Source organism: Hypomesus nipponensis, chromosome 9, assembly GCF_054491055.1.
Source record: "Hypomesus nipponensis isolate SF chromosome 9, ASM5449105v1, whole genome shotgun sequence".
NCBI lineage: Eukaryota > Metazoa > Chordata > Actinopteri > Osmeriformes > Osmeridae > Hypomesus > Hypomesus nipponensis.
Genome location: NC_140369.1, coordinates 10,322,914 through 10,334,054, shown reverse-complemented (window position 1 = coordinate 10,334,054; position 11,141 = coordinate 10,322,914). Strand labels below are relative to the sequence as shown.

Sequence of the window (11,141 nt, the reverse complement as noted above, 5' to 3'; positions counted from 1 at the left end):
GAAAGAGAGAGGATGATAGGGAGGGAGAAAAGGGATAAAGGGTGATTCATTTATGTACATGATGGGAGAGTGGGATCAGGGATGACAAATGAAGAGATACAGAAATCCATTGAGAGATAGAGAGCAAGAGAGGGAGGGGGAAGTTAGAGAGGGAGTAGGGAAGGAGTCATGTGAGGTGGAAAGGGTAAAGAGACATTAAACGGTGTGGGAGGCCCTAAGGTGGGGTCGAGCCCAGTGTTCAACTGTGATTAATTAACGAGGAAGGATATGACAAGAATGACGAGAGGGGATGAGATGAGGGAGAGAACTACCACAAAGTACAGGAAGGGATAGACACCAAGGTATGTGTTTCCTGGGGAAGGTAGAACAATGTGTAAGGTAGGGCAGCAGGATGATCGAGTCCCATTTAAGAGCTTCTTGTATAAAATATGAAATGCCCACAAATCTTTAGTACTAGGACAGGAACATAAACATAATGAAATGTAAACAGTAGATGCACTCCCTGTATCTCCATTGAGAGAGAGTGAGAGAGAGAGAGAGAGAGAGAGAGAGGGGGAGAGAGAGAGAGAAAGAGAGAGAGAGAGAGAGAGAGAGAGAGAGAGAGGGGGGGGGGGAGAGACAAGAGAGAGACAGAGAGACAGAGAGAGAGAGAGAGAGAGAGAGAGAGAGAGAGAGAGAGACAGAGAGAGAGAGAGAGAGAGAGAGAGAGAGAGAGAGAGAGAGAGAGGGGGAGAGACGATGGTAGGGGCCAATGTAGCTACACACAATCCAAGACAATTTATCACAGCCTTGCCATTCATACACTGAAATATCGGCCTATTAAAACATTCATTGAGCTGATTAAAGTGCAATAAAATTTTACATAATTTGTACCGACAGTTTCTGCACATGATTTATTAGGGCCGCGGTTTGCACCCTCCCTCTCCCTCTGTAAGGGTGTTCGAGATCCACGTGGACCAAGAGAGAGGGGATGTTGCAGATGTTGCTGCCACCTGTTGGCTGCTTCTGTCTCCTCCGTGGTGTCTCTGGTGCTCGGAGCAACACATGAACCACTGTGGAAACAGATTGTAATTCCCTACATCTGCAGTAATCTCATCATTTCTTCCAACATTCCTAGTCAAACACTCACACATCTGCATGATTAGGCTACTGCAGACAAACTGGGGAGAGAAGTGTGGCAGCATGAAAGAAGAGCGCAGGCCTTTTGTTTTGATGATCACATAAGATTAATTCGATGTGTTCATGTTTCCATGAATTTGCATGTCTTCAGTACTGCTATACATGTATATGTTGTTCAGTATTGATGCTATACGTGTAGAGGAATGTCTAACTAGTTGCACTTAACCAAAACACTTATGTATTTCTTGTCACAGCTCATAGATCCTGGTGTATGTCAAATATTGTGATCCCCATGCACACATGTGGCTAGTCCATATTTCATAGCTCTAGTTCCCCCTAATCAGCAAGGGAAGTGTTTTGTTCAGAGAGGGTGATGTATTGATCCAGATGGTTTATAACAGGCTGTGTTAGTGTTCAGACTTTCGGGGAAGATGGGAGCAAGGATTATCTGGAAATGGTACTATCGACCAGACCTCACCACCAGAGACGGCACTGCACGACACTCAGTCCCCATGGGAACCTTGGGATTGGCTGGATAAATAAAAAAGAACACACATGTTTGTACATGTCTGCTTTGTTGATAGATTTATGTGGTGCGATTCTAAAGAGCATTTGTGTTGTTCTGTGTGTCACGGGTTGTGTTTTTTCTTTGGAAATGTGTACATTTGGTGGCAATTTTGGTGGCAATTAGAGCGATCTGTCCTGGTGACCCATGTGAACAACGCCTTTTTGCCAATTAAAAAGTATTTATCTTCTTGTGTGTGTGTGTGTGTGTGTGTGTGTGTGTGTGTGTGTGTGTGTGTGTGTGTGTGTGTGTGTGTGTGTGTGTGTGTGTGTGTGTGTGTGTGCATGTGCGTGAATGTGAGAGAGAGTAGGAGAAAAAAACAGAAAGAGGAGAAAAAGAGAGAGAGATGTGTAGTTGTATGTGGAGAATACTGTATGCATTACTGAACTGTTACATGTGGATGCTTATTAGGTCCACATTAGATGCTTGGTGTAGGATGTCCCTCTTGGCTGGGCTGAGCATATCCGCAGATTAACAGTAGCAATGGAAGTTGGGAAGGGGGGTGGGCAGGGTAAAGGGGGAGAGGAGGTGTGGTCTTCATTGGCTAGCTCCCCCAACAAGCATTGACTTTTACAGTCTATTTAAAGACAGCCCTATTAAACCAGCTGAGACAGACTTAACATAGAATATGTGACTGATAATGGATTGGTCAACTGAAGGGAGGAGATCTAGATTATTATTATAATATATTTTTGGGGGGTTAGCGAGACTATAGTGCATATGGGATATTAATTAATTTAATTTCAGGTGTATTCATCATTTAGGCAGATCAAGCACATAAATCTCATCAGTTGAAAACTAAACACATAGTTATTGGTAGTTATGAATACAATCGACAATAACTTTCAAATCGACAAAAGGTTTACAATATAGGAAATAGTTGTGCCCACGGTTCATACCTGAGCTAGACATCCCTGTCTCTGTCCCTCCAGACTCCCTCTGAGTTATTGAACTTGTTTTGCTCAGATGCTCACACCCACTGCTACATGTATCTAATCTATAGGTTGAATGATTTGTTTTGTATGTATCTGCTTTTTGAGAAGTGTATTGTTTTTAATGGTTTGCGTTGTAATGTTTGTATCAGATTGTATTGTTTTTCATATCTTTCTGTTCAGGCACTGCAGATCAAAATGAGCTCCTCAGCTGACTGGGGCCCTACTGTTGTTCTGGCTGTGTTGTAAGTACGGCTCCTATTAAATCAACAAAATAAAATCTTCACGCTAGGTTGTAGACATAGCAATCCATGGGGGATTAGAGCTCTGCCAGGATTACTGTACCAACTATGATTTGACTAAATCATAACTATGATTTGACAAAATCATAAATGACTATGTGTTTGACAATGTTTTTGACACATAATATTATCTAAACTCAATGAATCTGCCTGATTCTGGTACATCGGTGCAACAAGCCCGACCACATACGCAGTCTTCCACCATGCAGCACCTAGATATGATGAGATTATTTAGAGTATTCTACAAATAACCTAGACAAAACAGAGGCATGTTTGTAAATATGGGAAGCAAAAAAAAGGCAGATCATTGATTTAAGTTGCATTGGGTATAACTTTGGTAGAGCATCATTAGACTGCGGATCAAGAGGTTGCAGCTTCAAATCCCCCCAATACATCACTTTGGATAAAATCTACAGCATTTGCATTCAGATGTATTCTGTAAGAACATGAGAGGCATTTAATTGAATAAAGGCCATTGGGAGTTTTATATTTAGGCTAGTGGGAGGAGACAGAGAGACATAGTGAGAGAAAAAGTGTGTGTATGCATGTGTGTGAGCGTGTGTATGTGTGTGTGTTTAGGCACGTGGCTAGTACATGCCAGCCGCAGAGTAGTTATGCTGCACTCCCTGTCCTGCTCACTTACTTTCCTATCCAGGCAGAGAGAGTGAGTGGACAGGGATAGAGAGATAAGGAGACTCCACACCAATAGACTGGGCAGAACAGGATCAGAGTCAAACCTTCTCTGACATCTTCTCCTTCACTTCTGTCTTTTTATTCTGTCACCATCTTTTCCTGCAAGCGTTCTCTAACACAGGGACCTCCGCTAGGACCATGGCACAGACAGCTCACGTGGACCCCACCAAGATGGGGGTCGGCAGGGCCATTGCTGTGCTGACCTCTGGGGGTGATGCCCAGGGTGAGTAAAGGAGCACCAGGGTGGTAAACAATGCAAGGGGGCATATGAGGATGACAGGACTGCCTGGGCCAGGTATGGTCATGCTCACAGGGTGATTGAGCTGCTTCTGCCGAGGCACACCTGTCTGGGAAACTGGAGTTGGTTCCCACCGTCAGAGCAGAAACTGCTGACAGGGAGGTGACGCAGAGAAGGGTGGCTTTGTTCTATTATGTGTTCAGGGGGTAGCATCTGTTATAAAGTAGAAATGTGGCATTTTGGCAAGTCATGGAAATGGCTGTGAAATGCTTGCGAGTTTCCAGTTGCCATATAGATACATCTTATCATATAGATAGAAAGGACAGCATGAACTTCATCAGCTGGGGTCACCTGAGCCACAGAGTGGTTGTCAGGGATACTCCCCCTTGACCTTTTGCCTAATAGTGAAGATCTAAACTCTGACCTTTGTGATGTCTGATGCTGACCCGGTATGACTTTCTGATCTAGTGGGAGCCTGTTTATGTGTGTGTGTGTGTGTGTGTGTGTGTGTGTGTGTGTGGGTGTGGGTGTGGGTGTATGCGTGTGTGCATGTGTGTGTGTGTGTGTGTGTGTGGATTTGGGTTTGAGGAAGCATATCTGTCTGCATATCTTAATTTTGTAAGGCTGTCTTTCTCTCTTTCTCTCTGTCTCTCTTACTCTATTTCGCTTTCTTTCTCTCTCTTACCCTCTATGTATCTGTTATAGGGTATCTAATTTTAGATATGTGACCTTTCTGTCATCTGTCTATGACATGGTGAGTTGGTGATTGGAGTGGAGTGCAGTACCCTCTATCTAAGTTCTCTCCCTTCCCTTCCTCCTCTACACCTTTCATACTCTTGCTGAAAGAGGAAACTCGCCTGGCCCCCTCACTGTCATACAATCCACAGGCTTTGCCATTTAGACTGAGACTTGTGTGTCACGGCTTCAAGTGACAGAACTATGTAAACAAGCCTGCCAATTCCACTGAGCACAGACACACTTACAGTTTACACAATTACTGTACCAGAAAGATTTACAGTAAAGTACCATTTTACACACAGGGGATCTCCATGAAAATCTAATTATGTTAAGAAGGATTCAGCCATGTTTTAGTTTTGACTGTGTGAAGGTTTTATTACAATGACAGGCCTAGTATAAAGTATGATGAATATACAGACCACCAAACCTCTGTCCCCCAGGTATGAATGCAGCAGTCAGGGCCACAGTCAGAGTTGGCATCTACACTGGAGCCAAAGTCTTCTTCGTCCATGAGGTCAGCTTTACAACTCTCTCCCCCTCACCTGCTTTACCCAACCACTTACAGTTTACTGACTGGATCAGTGGGTGATGAATCACATTAAAAGTATTTCTTCATGAGAAGATCCTTTCCTTGTTCATCAGCTGTGTTCTGTGTCTGTACAGGCCAGTGTTACTCATCAACCTGAGCATTCCAGTTGTGTTGTGTTGTATCCAGGGTTACCAGGGCCTAGTGGATGGAGGAGATAACATCCGTCCTGCCACCTGGGAAAGTGTGTCCATGATGCTGCAACTGGTGAAAACACACACATCTACACATGAACCCACACACATCTACACATGAACACACACACATCTACACATGAACACACACACATCTACACATGAACACACACACACATCTACACATGAACACACACACATCTACACATGAACACACACAAATCTACACATGAACACACACACATCTCAGATGACATCACAATCGCCCTTTTAGTCAACTCTCCCGTGGCTCTGACCATGTATAATCTTTTCATGGCGGTGCTAGGATGTGTAACTTTATCAGGTATCAGACTGGTGGAGTCCCTTAACTCAAGGTGCCATTCAAATGTCAAGGTTCACTTCAACAGATGGACTTAATGGTCTTCAGAAAGACCTTCTCCCTCTCCCTCTCTTTCTATCCCTCTCTCTCCCTCTCTTTCCATCCTTCTCTCTCCCTCTCTCCTTCTCTCTATCGTCCTTCTCTAGCTTGTTTTTTCACAATGTAATACTTTGCCTGGCCTCAGGGTGGCACTGTGATCGGCAGCGCCCGTTGTCAAGACTTCCGCACCAAGGAGGGACGTACCAAGGCTGCCTACAATCTGGTGAAGCGAGGCATCACAAACCTTTGTGTAATTGGTGGGGATGGCAGTCTGACCGGTGCAAACCAGTTTCGCACAGAGTGGAGCGAGCTGCTGGCTATCCTGTTGAAAGCAGGTGAGATGCCTTCAGTACAGCACCAGAACATCAACGGACATCTCTATATCTGCCCATCACTCGAACGTTAAAGAAAACTCAGTTGCTGTTCTGTCATGCAGTTTTCATAGTTATCCTTCTATTTATTGTCCACCACACCAGGCAAGATCACAGAGACAGAAGTCAAAAGTTCCTCCCACCTGAACATCGTAGGCATGGTGGGCTCTATTGACAACGACTTCTGTGGCACCGACATGACCATCGGCACCGACTCCGCCCTGCACCGCATCATTGAGGTGGTGGATGCCATCACCACAACAGCGCAAAGGTACACACACACCCCACGCAACATAGACATTAAGGAACACACACACACAGATACTGTGGTTCACTCACACTTGAGAATCTGTCAACAGCCACCAGAGAACCTTCATCCTGGAGGTCATGGGCAGACACTGCGGGTGAGTTCTCTTTGTGTGTATTTGCCTATTGTACTATATCTGTGTATGTGTGTATGTGTGTGTCTGCTAGCTACTAATCCTCCTTGCCCTCTGACCCAGGTACCTGGCCCTGGTGACAGCCCTGGCCTGCGGAGCAGACTGGGTGTTTATCCCAGAAATGCCCCCTGAGGAGAATTGGGAGCAACATCTCTGCAGGAGACTGACTGATGTACAACACTTTCTACTATTCTATAGTCCTTCTCACTCTCACACTTTCCATCATCGTTCAGTCTCTCTCTCCTTTGCCATACACATTATTTGCGTGGTTGTAGGGAATCAATACCATCGTGTCAAATTCATTCAAAAACAAAATGACTTCTGTGACAAGAGTAAATGAAAACATTTTTAAAATGACATTGCTAAATCATCTCTCTGCCTCATGTCATATACAGACATAACTGAAAAGATACAGTACTCAACATCAGCCCAGTTGACTAGTTTATTATTTTGCTAATGTCAATCACACTTCAAAGAACCTGTCCTTACATGTTCCACATTACATGACCATTGGGGATTCTCTGCCATGAAAAATATCAAAACATCAAGACATTTGGGATAGCAGTCAACAGGTGCCCCGGCACTGTAAGACCCCTTATAAAATAACAACGTCACCTTTGGCTCTTTAATTGTTTGTTTTTTTGAAAGACCACATTTATCTAATAGCATTGGAAGGCAAGACAATATAACCCGTTGGTTATGTAAAGGTGGTTCAAAAAAAGATGATTTTGTAATTTTAAATCGGATCTTACAGGGCTAATGCAGCCAAATGGTGAATATTGTTCAGTGTACGTCTCTCTCTTCTACAGCAAAGAGAGCGTGGTTCTCGTCTGAATGTCATCATCGTTGCTGAGGGAGCCTTGAACCGTCAAGGCAAACCCATCACCTGTGACATGCTCAAGAAGGTGAGTGAACACAGCAGGTACACAAGACTCTCTCATCATGACATTATTGTACATGGTGGATTAACTATGATTAGTTTGTTTGTTTATGTGTGTAAAGCTGGTGTCTGAGAAACTGGGATTTGACACCCGTGCCACCATCCTGGGACACGTCCAGAGAGGCGGAACTCCCTCGGCTTTTGACAGGATCCTGGTAACCTACACTGCTTCTAGAAAAGTCTACATCTGTTCAATGTATACGTCAACAGATTGGCTGATTTGTCTGCTTCACTGGCATCTATTAATTACCAACAGGGTTCACTCACTCTCTCCTTTCTTCCCCCCTCTCCTCTCCTCTCCTCTCCTCTCCTCTCCAGGGCAGCAGGATGGGTGTGGAGGCAGTGATGGCCCTGCTTGAGGCCACACCAGAAACACCTGCCTGTGTGGTCAGTCTGTCTGGAAACATGGCAGTTAGACTGCCCCTCATGGAGTGTGTCCAAGTGGTGAGCTGACATTAGGAAACATTATGTCCTCCCTATTGACCAAACGAAATACAAATAAAAAATACCCATTCCATTATTCTTAATGATATTTTTTCCCTTTTCAGACAAAAGATGTAACCACAGCCATGGCTGAGGGAAGGTTTGAAGATGCTGTCAAGCTCAGGGGAAAGTGAGACATATTTTCCCTTTATTATCTTTTCATTTTCTACATTATGAACTATTTTGCAGACCTCAAACTATGATTTTAATTTCAGGAGCTTTGAGAACAACTGGAACACTTACAAAATGCTTGCTCACGTGCACCCCCCAGAAACAAAGGTGAGTAAATGTAAGTATATTATTTATTTTTTTTGTTTCGTGCACAAATTCTAATGTATTTGCCTCTTTTCAGAGCAACATCAACATAGCCATAGTAAACGTGGGCGCTCCCTGCGCTGGGATGAATGCGGCGGTGCGTTCAGCTGTCAGGATTGGCCTCATCCAGGGACACCAAATGCTGGCTGTACATGATGGCTTTGAGGGCCTGGCTTACGGTCAGGTACATCCTGGTTTTCATCATAGAGTATTCTCTGTCTTTTTCTCTCTCTTACTCTCCCCTGCCGTTTCTCTCTCTCTCTTTCTCATCTCTATGTAATCCTTCCCCTCCAGATTGAGCCCATCTCCTGGGCTGGAGTAGGAGGTTGGACTGGGAAGGGGGGCTGTATGCTTGGCACCAAGAGGTATGAGATCTCGATGGAACATGACAATTTGCCACTGGAGTTTGTGTGTACGTCTGTGTTTAGGTTTGTGTGTGTGTGTGTGTGTGTGCGTCTTTGCCTTCTCTTGTGAAGGTCCTTGCCGGGTAAGCTGATAGAGGAGATCAGTCTTAACATTGCTAAGTTCAATATTCACGCTCTGGTCATCATTGGAGGCTTTGAGGTGAGAGCTTCTAAAATAATTCCCTCTTATAATAATAATAATACATTTTATTTATATAGCGCTTTTCAAAATACTCAAAGTCACTTTACACTTATGATGGTTTGTCAGTCCCCTTTCATTGTGTGTATGTATATTATAAATAATATAATATAACTTACATCATACCATAAATGACCCCCCTCTCTGGCAGGCATTTATGGGTGGTTTGGAGCTGGTGCAGGCCAGGGAAAAGTATGAGGAACTGTGTATTCCCCTGGTGGTCATTCCCGCTACTGTCTCCAACAACATCCCGGGCTCTGATTTCAGCATTGGAGCTGACACTGCCGTAAACACCATCACCTCGGTCAGAGTCCTACGCACACACACACAGACGCACACATGCACACACACACGCGCATCTTTAAATAGGTATTTCTCTCTCAGACTTGTGACAGGATCAAGCAGTCTGCTGCAGGCACTAAGAGGAGAGTGTTTATCATTGAGACCATGGGGGGATATTGTGGCTACCTGGCAACCATGGCCGGCCTGGCGTCTGGAGCTGACGCTGCCTACATCCACGAGGAACACTTTGGCATTCATGACCTGGAGGTCAGAGGTCACGGGATGGAATATTGGATGGATGAATGGATGGATGGATGGATGGATGGACTGATGGAAAAGCCATGTACATCTGTTTTGACTTGTGTTGATTTCTAGATGAATGTGGAGCACCTGGTAGAGAAGATGAAGACAACAGTGAAAAGAGGTCTGATCCTTAGGTGGGTGAAGTTTGTGAAGACAAACTTGTTTTCTTTGTTTCTAGAGCTACTTTTACATGTGGAGTGGAAACACACCTCTGTCCGCTAATTAATCCTCTTGCCAACAGGAATGAAAAATGTAACGCCAACTACACCACAGACTTCATTTTCAACCTGTACTCAGAGGAGGGCAAGGGAGTATTTGACTGCAGGAAGAACGTCCTGGGCCACATGCAGCAGGTCTGACTCACCACCTCCTATGTTCCATTGTTGTAATTTGACCTCTCTTTCTCTCTCACGCTCACAAACCATACTCTTCCATTTTTCTTTCTGTTTCTGTGCTCAGGGTGGAACCCCGACTCCCTTTGACAGGAACTTTGGCACCAAGATGGGGGCTAAGTCTGTTCTATGGCTGACTGACAAGCTGAAGGAATGCTACAGACATGGTGAGAACAGACAGGAAATCGTCTAGATTGAACAGTCCCTGTAACAGCCTGATGCCTCTTGACGGATGTGTGTCTCCCTAGGTCGTATCTTTGCCAACTCTCCTGACTCAGCCTGTGTACTGGGCATGAAAAAGAGGTCCCTGGTATTCCAGCCCCTGGTAGAACTCAAGGACCACACCGACATTGAGTGAGACCCTCTTCTTCACATCTCTTCTCCATCTCACTTATCCGTCGCCTCAACATTGTACCTGTGATATTTGAAAAGTTGTATTGTTCCCATGCCTTCATCTGTACACCTCCCTCCTTTCTGTCCACCTTTAGACACCGTATCCCCAAGAACCAGTGGTGGATTAAGCTGAGGCCCATCCTGAAGATCCTGGCCAAGTACAATATCAGCCTGGACACCTCCGAGAACGCTCACATGGAACATATCATTAAAAAGAGAGGACTTGTTTAGATGTTTTCCTCACACACACACAAATATATATTCATTATAATTATCAAAATTATCATCACTAATCATCACCCTCTCTGTCAAGAGGCTGGAACACTATTATGATAACTCACTCAATAGGACAAGTGTAATGTCTATAGACACTTTGTCTTGTGGAGCCATATTATCATGTGTGAAGGTAAAAAAGCGATTTGGCATTATCTCTTCACTGCATAGCAGCAGCACTCTGCAGCCGCCTGCCCACAACATGGTACTTCCTGTGTTCTGCAGACTTACTGTGCACCATAAGTAGCTTCTGGTCCCAAAATAAAATGTAAGTCTTCAAATATGATTGAGTATGCTTCCTTCTTTTAAATAATGTCAACAGTTTCTGTTTTACAAATATTACAATCAGTGATTGACACAAAATGTATTTACTTTCTACAATGCATTGTTTAGCCAAAAGGCATTGGATGGTTCTGCAGAGTGAAGGAGATGATGAGTGATGACAACCACATGTTTGTCGAAACTGAAAAGAGGAAAGAAAAGTAGGAAACAGGATGACAGATATCTCAATCAGACATGTAAAGTAGCTCTCACTTTTTTCACTCACTTGTACAAGTTTCAGATTTGAGATCCAAACGTTTATTGAATACTGACTCTGAAAGTACTGAAATATTGAATCCT

At 44.2% G+C, this 11,141-nt stretch overlaps 1 protein-coding gene across 1 annotated transcript; it reads left to right on the top strand.

The window, feature by feature from the left end:
* Positions 1-3,536: 3,536 nt before the first annotated feature.
* On the top strand, positions 3,537-10,803 carry pfkmb (phosphofructokinase, muscle b). Its single transcript, XM_084704721.1, has 22 exons — positions 3,537-3,834; positions 5,028-5,101; positions 5,303-5,380; positions 5,871-6,060; positions 6,202-6,367; positions 6,456-6,500; positions 6,600-6,708; positions 7,346-7,441; positions 7,539-7,631; positions 7,795-7,920; positions 8,025-8,089; positions 8,175-8,238; positions 8,312-8,458; positions 8,569-8,639; positions 8,751-8,838; positions 9,029-9,181; positions 9,262-9,426; positions 9,535-9,596; positions 9,704-9,815; positions 9,922-10,021; positions 10,103-10,208; positions 10,343-10,803. Exons 1-22 carry the CDS (start codon positions 3,750-3,752, stop codon positions 10,476-10,478), a joined length of 2,331 nt encoding a protein of 776 aa, XP_084560847.1. The 5' UTR covers positions 3,537-3,749; the 3' UTR covers positions 10,479-10,803.
* The last annotated feature ends 338 nt before the right edge of the window (positions 10,804-11,141 follow it).

What these genes read in the sequence shown, in the direction of transcription:
- pfkmb (XM_084704721.1), top strand. Translation starts at nt 3,750, where the DNA reads ATGGCACAGACAGCTCACGTGGACCCCACCAAGATGGGGGTCGGCAGG. An exon ending in GGCTATCCTGTTGAAAGCAG is followed by an intron (nt 6,061 to 6,201) that starts GTGAGATGCCTT and finishes CCACCACACCAG; the next exon opens with GCAAGATCACAGAGACAGAA. An exon ending in CCGTAAACACCATCACCTCG is followed by an intron (nt 9,182 to 9,261) that starts GTCAGAGTCCTA and finishes TTTCTCTCTCAG; the next exon opens with ACTTGTGACAGGATCAAGCA.